This window comes from Cyprinodon variegatus, unplaced genomic scaffold (genome assembly GCF_000732505.1).
Source record: "Cyprinodon variegatus isolate N-32 unplaced genomic scaffold, C_variegatus-1.0 Scaffold276, whole genome shotgun sequence".
Classification (NCBI taxonomy): domain Eukaryota; kingdom Metazoa; phylum Chordata; class Actinopteri; order Cyprinodontiformes; family Cyprinodontidae; genus Cyprinodon; species Cyprinodon variegatus.
Genome location: NW_015150729.1, coordinates 636,358 through 650,201, shown reverse-complemented (window position 1 = coordinate 650,201; position 13,844 = coordinate 636,358). Strand labels below are relative to the sequence as shown.

At 36.1% G+C, this 13,844-nt stretch overlaps 1 protein-coding gene across 4 annotated transcripts in view; it reads left to right on the top strand.

The window, feature by feature from the left end:
- The first annotated feature begins 2 nt into the window (after window positions 1-2).
- The window catches only part of vti1a (vesicle transport through interaction with t-SNAREs 1A), a 158,610-nt gene continuing 144,768 nt past the window's right edge, over window positions 3-13,844 (top strand). For all 4 annotated transcript variants that reach the window (XM_015383135.1, XM_015383137.1, XM_015383133.1 and 1 more), the window contains exons 1-3: window positions 3-208; window positions 5,855-5,913; window positions 9,028-9,138. In XM_015383135.1, the coding sequence (XP_015238621.1) occupies window positions 115-208; window positions 5,855-5,913; window positions 9,028-9,138 (264 nt within the window). In that variant the 5' untranslated portion in view covers window positions 3-114. The remainder of the gene's footprint in view (window positions 209-5,854; window positions 5,914-9,027; window positions 9,139-13,844) is intronic.

The following is a 13,844-nucleotide window of genomic DNA, read 5'->3' as shown; positions in this document are numbered from 1 at the left end:
CGACTCCTTTTTGTTGTGACTCCAGGAAGAGACTCCATTCGATACTTGTTGTTATTATCCTGAGCTAACTACGAACCTGCCAGCTTATTGTGTGTTTAAACGTATTGTTTAAGGATGTCTTCAGACTTTGAGACCTACGAGCAGGACTTTGGAACTATTACCGCAGAAGTAACTAACAAAATTGGTAAAATTCCCAAACTAAGTGGAGGTAAGAGGACTCAATTTGTTAATGCGAATCTGTGAGCCGTTAGCTAAGGTATCAGTTAGCTATCAGGTCTCAGCTGAGAGGAGGAGGTAGAAGTGTTAGGTGAAGCTGACTTTCTGTTGTGACACAGTTATTAGATATTATTGAATAAGAAAATTATTTGAATGTGTGATGTGGCTTGTTGAGTTACATACTTGATGTAACAGGTTGCCTGTGATGTATCTTTGATTTATTTAACCAGCAGGGGCTGTAAAGGGCTGCATTTTCTGACCAATAAGATTAAATCGATAAGATAAACACTTTAAAACTTTTGAAAAGCTGTAAAATATTGTCATATGCGGTGTTTGGAAAAGGCAAGATCTAAACTAATCTGTTGTGGCAATAAAACTTTCAGTTTACACAAGTTATTACTCCTTTACTCTGATATACAATAAGCATTCCAGGGCAAAATGTTGCCTCAATAAGAGCCCCTTTAATAATTATGATTTTAATAATTTGCTCTTTCAGTAACTTTCAATCAGTGAATTATTATAAAAGAATGCCCTTATATTTTGTGTTTAGAGTAAATGTTGCTTAATTAAATGGAAATTGTTCTTTTAGTCCAAACAAATGTCCATAGACTTACTACCAAATAGGTTTCATTTTGGTTGCATTGTAATTAGAGCATTCTGATTTAATTTATGCTTTCATTTTCTTCACCGTACACACAATAGTTACTATTTTCTAATTGTAGATGGAAAATGTAGCCTCTGCAGGATTATTTTACACACACAAACACACACACACACACGTATATATATATATATATATATATATATATATATATATATATATATATATATATATATATATATATATAACTTAACAGACCCTTAGGAGGTGATTTCAAAATTTTACTTTTTTTTTGTAAGAAAGCAGCCCAACATAATAACAATTGCTCATCTTCAGACAATGGTATGATACTTATTGACTCTGCTAACAGTATGCCAGTTATACAGAATAAACATACCTGACCTCTTTGTTTATATAGGCCTATGAGATAAGAAATATACACTTAAGCTAAAAAGTGTCCTTGGTAGGGAGGTAATGCTATTGAATGTACTGTGGACTTTCAGATTACAACGTTGGTTAGGGATTTCAGGAATTTCTCAGAATTTTATTTAGGTTAACACAATTTAAACACCTCAGTTTATGGTTTTATACTGTCGATAACAAGAATATTACAACTTTTGAACTGTTGTATTGTTAAAAACAGAGGGTTTTAATAGGCCTTTCAGAGTAATTAAGAAAAATTCTAAGCAGGTTATGTTTAAGACCTTTAGGCCTGAACATTATGGCCAACATGTACACACTGACTTTCAATTACAGTTAAAGCTGCAGTAACTGTGTTTTTTAAACCCATGAATTATTTTCACATACGTGAGAAAAGTGCAGTGAAAATGTGAATCCCGTGCCCTTCAGACTCACCGAATCACCCTGAGCGCTGGCAGGGTAGTAAACAGTGGGGCTATCCCTCTGCCAGCAGGTAGCCAGCAATGGTGAAGTTCCCACTTTCAGAAGGATTTCCAAATGGCTGTCAAGCCAAACCAACCATTTTTCCCATTTTTTTCCCCATTTCTACCCAATAAAATACAGCCATGTCGCGCTGGTGCGCAAACGCGGTTAAGAGGTGGATCAGAGTATCGTCTCTCAATCTGATAGTTTGGATATTGGGTGAGATCTGACCATCGGCTCCAACGTAGAGAAAAGATCAAAAGAAAAAGGACTATCAGCAAAGTTTCAAAAATATAAAAATGATACGGGTTTTTATAGATCCCACCCTTGTGTGTGTAATTTTATTATCCAACCCTAAATGTAATGGTTTCTAAATTATATACATCTTTGGAGGTAAAACGAAATAAATATCAAGTTAAAATAATATATTAGTTTGGGGAAAACATGAGTTTCTGGGAGGGAGTCTCTGCTAAGACTACTGCCCCTGTGCACCAGTCCTGGATTAATAGATGGAGATATTTATAAGTAATTTATATAAAATAGAATAACAATATGGGTATTATCCCACAATGAGGAAATTTGGGCACAACAATGGCAAAAACTAATACAAAAATCACAACAGATCTGACCATCAAATTTAAAGAATATGATTTAATTGCTAATTTGAAATGAGTATTTTAGCTATAAAGCAAAGAGAAAATAATTTGTAGAGAGGGAAATACTGTGCAATTACTAAAGGTTATTAATGTCAGAATGCAATATTATACTTAAATTGGAAGAATTAGAACAGTCTAATCAAAGTATGATTTAAAAAAATAACAGAAAATAAAATATGCAAAATAAATACTCCCTAAAAAAGCTAAAGAAAAATGTAAAAATCCATATTGGAATCTGAGAGACAATGATTCTAGATCAGATCAGGAAGCTGTGGAACCACGTGTGCGTTTAACACCACTTAAATTGAATTTCCTTGGAGCAGCAGAGATTATAAGGATAATTGATCATGCCATTAAAGAATTTTTTTCTCCTTAAACTATTTGTTTTCTATGCAATAAAATACATTTGAGTTTAAAAAAAGATCACTATTAGGCTCTTGTCCACACATTTTTGGTGCTTTAACTGACAATGAATGATTATGAAACTTATGATACTAAGATGGATAAATTAGTTAATACATATGGATACATAAATACATTTGTATGAATCGATTTATCTGTGTTGTAAATAGAAACATATTTCTCAGCTTTCTAGCAGAGTAGTTGGCAACTTATAAAGACAAATCTTAGCTATTTCCTATTTCTCCTAGAAACTGTGGGCCTGCAGTCTCCTGTTGATGCCTGTTTAGGGATTCCATGTTAAAAATATGCTCTCGCAATTTCAGTTTCTGCAGTGAGGCACCTAGATAGAGAGTAACAGAAGCAAAGCATGATGCAAAAAATGAACTGGAAATCACAATGTTTGTTTACAACCCATCAGAAACCGTAGAAAACTTCTCCCTACTTGTCTGCACTCGGCTCGTATGTTTTTGTTGAGATATAAATACTTAATATATATTTGGAAGTATATATTATTTACAGATGCTAAAGCAATTTAGGATTTTATATTTTAATTGTCAGATACCTTTTTGAGCTCCTGCTTCTCGATGTTTATATCCTGTCATTGGGAGTTTTCTTACTCGGAATGCATAATTAAAACCGAGTATACAACTATATCTACTGTGTTAATTGTTTGAATAGAAATTCAAATTTCATGCAGTGAAACAACTACTAAAACTGTTAAATTAGAGTTGGATAAAAATGGTCCACCCTTTTCTTCTTTATTTACTTTACTGTTTGCAAAACTCCTCATCTGTCTGTCATCAATTTGTAGTTTCATTAAATTTCTATACATATTTCACATCTCTCCACCTTCAGCTGGAGAGAGACACACAATCTCACCTTTCTCTCCATCGCCTCTGGCTGTTTACTGTGTACGTTGTGAGGTTAGACACAGGTTTTAAAAATGTATTTGAGAACTGGCAAAAGGTAATCTTGGCTCATGGATCCATAATAAATGAAGATCTAGGGTTGGCTTTTTTGTTACAATATTCCAGTCCACAACTGATAAAGTGTAGGCTTTGCTTTTGAGTTAGAAGTTTGCTTGAGTCTCTGTTTAAATATTTGAAAATATTCTTAAAATTTGACAGATACTTCTAGTGATTATGGGTTTGTTTAATGAAAAATATATGTGGGGACATGAACAGCGCCTGTGAGTAGTTCAGAAGAAAAAGCTGGAGTTCTCTTTATTATGTGCAAGTCCTGTCTATTCCATTAATAGAAAACATAGTGATGTTAATGAGGATATTCAGTTTGTTTTCAAACATTGTTTTTTTGTTGGCTTTCTTTAAGGTCTGACCCGTTTAATTACTCTTATTTTGACATTTCAATCTGACATTTTATTATGTAAAGGTTGTAAAGTGTACAAATGATTTGATACATGTAACAGACTAAACTGTTTCACTTATGTCCTCCTGATTGTGTAAACATGAAACATAAATCTAATAAGTTATTTCTTACAAATTAACTTCTATAATTCTTATGAATTAAAGTACTATTGCCTTCCAGGTACTATAACACAAACAAAATATACATATGCTGAAGGACTATATATATATATATATATATATATATATATATATATATATATATATATATAAAACTAAGAGGAAAAAAAACAATCAGATTAATTGTGATTATTAAACAAGTGTAAACTGGAGCATAGAGACTCTAAAGACGGCCATTAACTATAAGAGACATTTGAATTGAGAAAGCTTCCTGGAGAGGTGGCGAAACGTCTTCAAATCTTGAAAACCAAGTCCAGTGGATATTTTTTGAATTTTTACGGAATTAACTATAAGAGCAGCCCAAATAGAGCATTACATGATTTGTCTGTATTTCTGGGTGTTGAGGCGAAAACACTTTAGACATAAGTGTTTCTTTGTGTGCTTACAGATTGATCTACACATTTGCAAATCTTAGTACACATTTGTAGATCTGAATACAGATTTGTGGATTTTTCTTTTTTTTTTTTTTTACAAATTTGCAAACTGGATTAGAGACACAACTAGTTTTACACATTTGCAGATCGATGTACAGACACACAAATCTCCTGACACATTTCCAGATTATTTTGCACATTTTCAAGTCCCGTATCACGCTCACAAATCAAGATACAGACACACAATTTTCCACGAGCATGTGAAAATAATTTTGCAACAATATTGCTCCCATAAATAGTAATACATATAATAAATAGTGACTGATAAAGGTGGCAGTTCTTACTTTTGTTGCGAAAAAAAACAACAATACAAATTTTGTATTTGTTTCAGTATTTGACCTGATATTTGCTGATCTGAGTTGATTAAAGGAACATCTATGGGGTATTCTGCCTGGTCTGTTGGTTACCATTGACTAATAATAAGGGATACAAAAAAGCTCCATCAAACGAATAAAAAAAAAAATTGCTGCTACATTGTAAATAACTGTTCAAATAGTTGTGGTCTGTCCTATTTACTTTCTTTTTTTTAAAACCTCTATTTTATTAAAATTTTTTAGATTTAATGAAGAAGTACTTAAACACCAATTAACCCATCAGCCCATTCTATGGATGTTCTTTGAAGGGATTATGGCACTAAGAGCTAATTTTACAGCAAAGACAAATTTAGCACCTGCAAACAAAGTGTGAGTGCTGCTGCCATAAATAACTGTTGGAACTTGAAGTCTTAATGAGTTTCTATGGGTAAAGCAGAAGAGCAGCCATGGGGTTAGGTCTGGAAACAGAGGGTTCATCACTCTGAGCGGGATTCATAGCTCTGGCAAGTGAGCAAAGCTGACACCTCCCATCCCTTTGAGTTGGCATGAGGCGTCTCAGTGCTCCTCAGCAGAAACCAACAAAGGCCCCACACACGCCTTAACTAAGAGACATCAAATGTTGGCTCGTCGTGTGGAGAGAATGTGTAAATATATCTTCAAATGTGTCCTCGTGTGTCGTTCCTTTCCGCTGTCTTTCTGTTGCTCTACCCCGTCTCTTCCCCTGTTGTGGGGGAGTTTGGCTGTTGTCACGAAGCTCTGTTCCTCCATCGGCTGATCAATAATGTTTTGTTTTTTTCTCTTTCAGAGGAGAAGACACAGCTGGTTCTAAATGTCGACAAACAGCTTGAAGAAGTCAGAGAGCTGGTATGTCTTTGATCAGTAATTTTCTCCCTTTCCTATTTTCTAAATTATAAATTAGTGGAAAGGGGGTGGGGGGGCTGAGGGGGTGGGGCAGTTTTCACAGCAACCAGACGACTGCACCTGTATCGTTCTGGTGCTGACATGACATGCAGACATGCACGCACTTCACATGGCGGAAAGGAGGCTTCCTCCTCACATGATGCTTCCCGGTAATCTGCTTTTAAGTGACACCCTCATGACACATTTCAAGCCATTATCTTGAGGTGGAAGACTTCATGTTGCTGTTTAGAAAAAAATAAATAAAAATAAGCAGTCACCCGACTGAGACAAATTGTTTTTGCAGTTGTCTCGTTATGGCATGGTGATTAGTTTCCTCCAAGTCTGCCGAGAAGAGATCAGTGTACCAATGCATCATATGTACTTCTCTCTCATCCGCTATGACACTGTTGGGCCCATTCATGTCATATTTTGATGCTGTATTTATTTACAGAGCTGCTCTACTTTGTTGCTGCTTTTATCACAGCTGAGTGACATGAGCAGGAGATATTTTGTTATTATTGTCAGCGCTGGGGCATAATAAGGATGATAATGTTGCTGAAGCTGTACAGTATTTCTTTAAAATTTTAAATGTTAAGTATTTTTAAAGCTCTTGCATGTCGCTCTTATAGAAGGCAATATGACCACTTCCACAACTGGATGGTCTTACTTTTTAAAAGAGTACCGTCCTCTGCCAATGGCGTTATGTTTATATGTTGGTTTGTTAGCAGTATTATTTGAAAAGTTGGGAATTTTTTACCATAAGATGACCTCATGCAAAGGAACAACCCGTTAAATTTTGGTAATGATCCCCATTTTGGATTTTTTTCTAAAGGATTTTCTAACATTGTGAGAAAGGGACATTTTGTGGGAACAAGCAGTTCTCCCTAAACCAGATGGTGGCAGCAGTAACTATTGACAGTTTCAGCACCTGATTCAAAGGCTACGTTCACACTGTAGGCCTTGATGCTCTATTCCGTTTTTTTTGTGAAATCTGTTTTTTGCATTGCCATTCACATTTCCAAGTATATGCGACTTGTATGTGATCTTCTGTGTGAACTGCAGTCATACGACACACATTTCCCTCATGCGCAGTAGAGGAGGCAATGACATCACAGGCCCGCGTGCTCTGTGTTCACGGAAGTAAACATGGATGGTAGTGCCGGAGTGAATCTAGCGATCTTTCCCCAACCATAAAAACACAATCCTTTCTAGATGGTTAAACATAAATACTGCACTCCACATCATCATCTGCATTATTGTTGTTTTTCTTGCCACTTCTTCATAGCAAGACCCAGAATAGTGACCTTTGTCGGGTAATAATGGCATTCAGTTCGGAGGAATGCGACCTGGCCGTTCAGACGCAAGTCACATTTGAAAAGATCAGATTTGTATCGAATTCAGGACCACATAGCCAAGTGGCCTGGGTTGCATTGGAAAATATTGGATCTGTGTTGTTCAGACTGTCATGAAAAGATTAGATACAGGTCGCATATGGGCCAAAAAATCCGATGTGGGTCACTTCGGGCTGCAGTGTAAACGGAGCCAAAAAGTCCAGAAGTATTATCCTGTAGACAAAAATACAAAAAACAACAGAAAATAGACTGTTGTTTCTTTGTTAGTAGGATTACTTAAAAAGTTTTGAATGTATTTTAATAATTTTTTTTTTACCAAAGGTCCACCTCAAGGGACCCATACTTTAAATTTGGTTATGATCCAGATTAGCTATTAGCTTCTTGGCACTCTTCGAGTGTTTTTCTAGTTTTATTAGTACAATTAAAACTTCTTGAGGTATGGAGCAGTATGAGATGGGTTGTTAAAACTGTAAGAAAATATCTAATACACTTAATAAAAAAGTTAAGGAATAAGTTTTCTTGCTCCCGATGAAATGGCACTGCATTTGACTAATCCAGTTCTAATGTTTTCTGTAAGATTTATTATTGATTTGAGTCGGATACAGACTTGATTGGCTACTGTCAGTGTCCTTTGGATTTTGTCATTTCAAGTTTCAAAATGTTCTAAAATAATAAAAGTTTTGAATGCCACTCAAAGCCCAATGACTGCAAGCATGTTTCACAACAGCTTTTTTTCTTTCTTATGATTGAGTGACGAATGTACATGCCAACTTTCAGCCACCTGAAAGTTGGCATAAGTGATGGGCTCGCCCTTAAAATATCCAAGTAGGTCCCCAGAGCCTGGACCGGACAGAGCATGTCAGACATTGAAACAAATGCTATGAATGAGACCTCAGGTTTATGCACAACTTTTTTTTACATATTATTAAAAAAAGAATCTGGCATTAGGGCTGGGTATTTTCGCCAAAGTCCTGAATCGATTCGATTTTGATTTATACAGTTCTAAATTGATTAATTTCGATTCGATCTGTTTTTACAATAATGAAAGTGGTTCAACTGTGTTTTAAAATACCGGTACTCATATATTTTATTTTTTCCTGTCACACCAAGTGCAAACTTGTAAATCAGACAGTTTAAACATGAGATGTGAACAAAACTGTCTAATAAGTGCAAACTTGTTTGTGAAAAGTGAAAAAGTGAAGCCTCACTCGAGCAAGCAGACGTGACACAGCAGACATGTATGAGCTGCATTATCTTCACTGTACAAATCATATTTGCAGCGTTGTCTGTAACAACTACAGGGTGTTTACTGGTCCCCCCCATTTGTTAATGTCTTCAGTCAACCTATTTGCTATATTTGCAGCTATCTGGCTTGAAGTCATCTTGAGAGCTTTTTTCCTGCTTATTTGAATGTGAACGTCACCCGCGTCACTAAAAAAGGAATCAATCTCATTTCCTAGACATCGATTTTGCAAAAAATGTAAAGGAATCGATCCAAAATTGATTAAATCGATTTTTTTTTACCCAGCCCTATCTGGTATTCTTTTTAATCTTCATGTAGCTTGATATTTTCTGTTGGTCAAAGTTTAATGCCACAAATTTGACAAGGAAAATTATCTGTTGTTCCTTTCTGCAAAACAGATTTAAGATCCTGTTGAAAACGTCTTTAAAGTGTGAGAGGAAATGGAAATGTTTTACCATGATTATCTTTATTTGTGGGTTCTAGCTTGAGCAGATGGACCTGGAGGTGCGGGAGATCCCCATCCAGAGCCGAGCCATGTACAACAGCAGACTGAAGAGCTACAAACAGGAGATGGAGAAGCTTGAGAAAGACTTTGTAAGTACAGATCACATGCCATTCAGTTTGTACCCGTTATGAACATGAATGCATAAAGGGTTAAAATACATTTAGTTCCTTTAGATGCACAACATGTTTAAATGGTCTAGAAAATGGTTAAGAAATAAATCATACATAATCCATGTTTAAGGTTGTAACCTTCAACCACCATCAGGTCAGTTTGCATCACAGTTTGCTGTTAAAACCCAAGCACCTTTTTTTATTCATACAATCGTTTTTACTCACACCAACAGCTGAGCACAGAAGCCCAGCGGTGCATCTACTGAGGTTAATTCTCAGTTTATACTAAAACTTGTAAGGACTGCCAACTGAGAGCAGCTTGTGTTGCAGCAGAGTCTGGCCTTGTTTAGTAATTCATAACTCACTGTATGTTTGTGCTTTATTTCAAACCTCTGTCAAAGCTAATGAACAGTCCAGTCTATTGGGTCGTTTTCTTTGACTCTATATTTACCCCAAAAATGCTCAAGATGCTTCATCTCATTGAAAAACTTTTCTCCTTTTGCATTATGTGTTATTTTTGTAAGCTGTGGTGGATTTTTGTAATGTGCACATAATGCCCTATTACTTTCATTGAGTGATTTCTCTTGACACAACAGATCTCTTGCATAAAAATTTAGGTTTGTTGGAAACAAAATGGAATAAACTGGATATTAAACTTTGGTTTTCAAATTTTGGAAAAATGGTACAAGCAGACTTACCTAGAAAAGTTGTAACATGTTTTGAAATGTGTTGATTCCATTAATCCATATAAGATAATTTTTTTCTATGGCACAGTTATTTACTATAAGGCAATCAATAGACAGTTGAGCATCTAGTTATATGAAATCATAGCAGACAGAATAAGAAAAACAAAACTATTTTAAAATGTTCTTTTTGAAAATAATGTGATTTATAGCTTTGATAATGTCAACTCTTTTCTTGGTGGCCAATACAGGATCCTACCTTTTTATTTTCTTGCTTTTCACTTTTTGATTATTATTGTTATAATTTTTTTGTATCTTCAGTATATAAAATCCAACATGCCTCGACATGCAACAGTCAGAGGCAGTATGCTTAAAATCACAAAACAGGATTTGAGACTTTAACTGCATTCTTAGAGGAAATCTGATCGAGAGGGTTTTATGAATTCTGTCCAGTTAGTCCAGAACTTTTAAAATAAGACCTTTTGCATCCTGAGAGAGAAAGATAAACAACTTTACAATATCTATATATTTCATGGATTAGGATTCTGACAGTAGAGGATTCCACTTTCCACCACTTTTTTTTAGTGATGGCTTTCTTACTTTCAACAAGAAACATGTTCAATAATCTTTCATCTCCAACATTACAGTCAGACGTCGGTACACCACAGAGTTACATTGTTTTGTTTAGCTCTAAATATATTATTAATGTTTTCATTTCTTTCATTTCATTTCTATTTAGTAATTATTATAGCAGTATTATTGTGGAAGTTTTTGGCTTTGCTTGTTCCACACCGTCTCCAGCATTCCCCGCTACCTTGATGTCGTTTTTGAATTATGTTAATCCAGCCGAACTCTTTCCATATTTCTTGACCATTTCAGTCTGCATATTTTGGACCAACTCCCCACTGAGATGATCACATTTCCCTCCTTTTCACATCTATTCTTTGTGCTTTTAAGTGCTTTCATGTTTTCCTTTAATAACCTTCGCATACCCTAGAAATACTGTTATTTTGTGGATTTAACTCTAAGTTTAGAAATAAATGCAAAAAAGTCCAAAATCAGATTTTCAATAACTTCTTTAAAACACGAGAACATGCCCCCTTCTGGTTGAAATAGTTATTGGGTGGTGATCTTTTTTAGTATACTACAGTCATCTTTCGTATTTGGCGTGAACTCTGATCCGTAAGCTTCTCTAAATGGGTAATACATTCTATAGCATCCACCCATTTAGACAAGTCATTTGTCAGAGCTACTCCTAAGCTGTTCTTCTTCTTGGTTGTCTGTATAATTCAAACTTAGTATCTGGATATTGTTAATATTGTTTTAACTAGAAAGTGATCTATACGCCTTCAGTTCTGTCATAATCTGGATGAAGAAAGGGTTTAATAGTCATTTCAAAATAAATAAAGTCACTCTCTATACAGAGGTCTGAAATATTAACCCTATTGCCACTACTGGCTCTAGTACCTTTTCCAGTGTTGAGAGAGCTTAGTGGTTTTGACCTATCCTAGAGTTTTCAGCAACCAAAAAACAAAGTTCACTGCTTATTCACCAAGTTCACCTTTGTCATTGCCCATATTAAGGTTGGTTACCATATTTTCTGTACTACAAGGTGCACCTGAATATTAGATAGAGAAGCTAAAATTAGGGAAATATCCTGTTTCGTTCATACATTATCCGCATCTGACTAAAGGCCGCAGGTGTTTCCATGTTTAATTACCATGTGTAAGAGATTTTCATGAGTAAGGGATTTTCAGGAAAAAGATGGCTGTTTGGGAACATATCCCATTTATTAAAAGATTGAAAAGCAAGCTACCGCTACATATTTGCATAACTTTTTACGTATAGGTACAACCACCGATCATTACAGGTATGAAAGATGTATTGTGCTATTTAAACAAGTAGCAAATGTACTGTATAAAAATAAAATAGAGCACACCAGAAAAAATAGATTCGGCCTACCTTTTGGGCTAAGGTGAAGCTTAGGCTTTAACAAGAGGCACAGTTGGTCATTCATCGCATCACCATTGTCTTCCCCTGTCCACTAAAAGCTAAGCTCAGATCGGCCTCATTATCCACTCTCCACTTCTCTCCTTCGCTGTCTCTTTCAAAACCAAACTACACCTTGTTGTCGGTGTCAGAATCGAAAACCCTCTGAAGGGCCGTGGCGGTGTCCTCCTCTTCATCATGCAGCACTCCAGCCCTTCCAAATCCATTGGTGATCGTGGATGTTTGGACACTTCTCCACTCTGTCAGAACCCAATAGCAGACTTGGGCAAACTTGAAATCGCATGCGCCCAGTTTTGGTGAATGCTTTTTCGCCGCTTGTCATCCACGCCTCCCACTGAATGCGTAGTGCTACTTTGAATTCACTCGACATCACACGGATGTTGAGTGACTTCAGTTGCTTCGTTGTGCCTCCAGGAATGACCGCTGGAATAAAGTTTGTGCTCTCAATGACTGGTTTCAGAGAATCTGTGATATGGGCCCTCATGCCGTCCAAAACGAGCAATGCTTTTTTTGGTGAAAGAATCCTCCAGGTCGCTTCCCATAGCAATCTTGCAGCCACTCCTTCATTACATATTCTATCATCCACCCTTTCTTGTTGACTTTAACAGAGATGACGTTCAGGATCTCTTCTCTTGAACTGGTCATCCACTTAAAAATCACCATTGGTGGTGGTTTTAATCTGGATGCTGTGCAGCCCAGCACACGTACTCTCATGGCCAGTGGTTCTCACCCCGATGGTGATCAAGACCCTAAACCCCACACTGCTCCACGGGCACCCCACGATGGCAGCCCACTGCTCCCCAAGGGGATGAGTTAAATGCAGTAATGTAATAATTTTTGGAAGTTTGCTATTGTTTCAGTCGGGAGGGAGTTACTGACACATCATTGTCCGGGCCTTGATGGACAGTCCTTTTCGTAATACTCATCTTGCTCTTGCTAATCTAGTGTCTTTTTTGTGCCAAATCGTACAGCACTTCGCCTGGCGGACGCACATTTGACCAACCATCGATGCTGTGTTTGCCCTTTTGGAGGCAACCCTTACTATTGTTATCCCAATTCCTTTATTCTACCTTTCCTGTCTTCTCACTGAGAAAACGGTATTTGTGCCACATAATCTTCTAAAAATGTAAAAATAAATCAGCTTTGTTTTTTTGGCTAGTAAACCTGGATATTAATACTTTCAATAATGTACATAATGTAGCTTTGTTCTGTCATAATAATGATGATGATGGTCATGGTGATGATTATTATCCGCATCATCTTTCAAAATTTTTAATTCAAAATTTTGAAACTATTAAAAAATGTAAGATTTTTTTTTCCAAATGGAAAAATATACTGATAAAAAAAAAGTAAAAATCTTGCTAAAATTTATGTGTAATTATTCATCTGCAATAATCTTTTTTACAGCTTTACAAACAGTGAACCTGGAGGATGCTTTTATTTCCAACTGCATAAAGTCGTTTAACTGTTAAAAATCCAAACTAAAGACATAAAGCATAATGAAACCCTGTTTAGATGAAGATATGTTGTATGAGTGGTTTATGAGCACACCATTATGAAAAAAAAGAACTGAGATCAAAGAGGGGGGTGTCTGAAACAAGAGAGGATGCTTTCCTCACCCTGGACTCTTAATTGATGATTAAGATGATTAATCTTTGCCCTTTTTCCCCCTCACTTACCTTGACTAATCATCCAGAAATTATCACCTGCTGTGTGCGAATATTAGTGCTAAATTTTTATTACTCACAATATTTAGTTATTTTTCCCTTTGGAGCATATGCAGGAAATGATGCCAGCTTGTGATACCTTACATACATAAATAATACTTAATTCTCAGTTATCTTTGCTACTCATTCCACACCGTTTGTCATACCATGGCCTGCAATAATAAAATGCACAGCAGAAATAAGAGACAACATATTTCTTCGTGTTTTAGGGTAAACGGCCCCTTTTTACCTTAAGTGCCACGGCCTTAGCAGCACAGATGTAAGC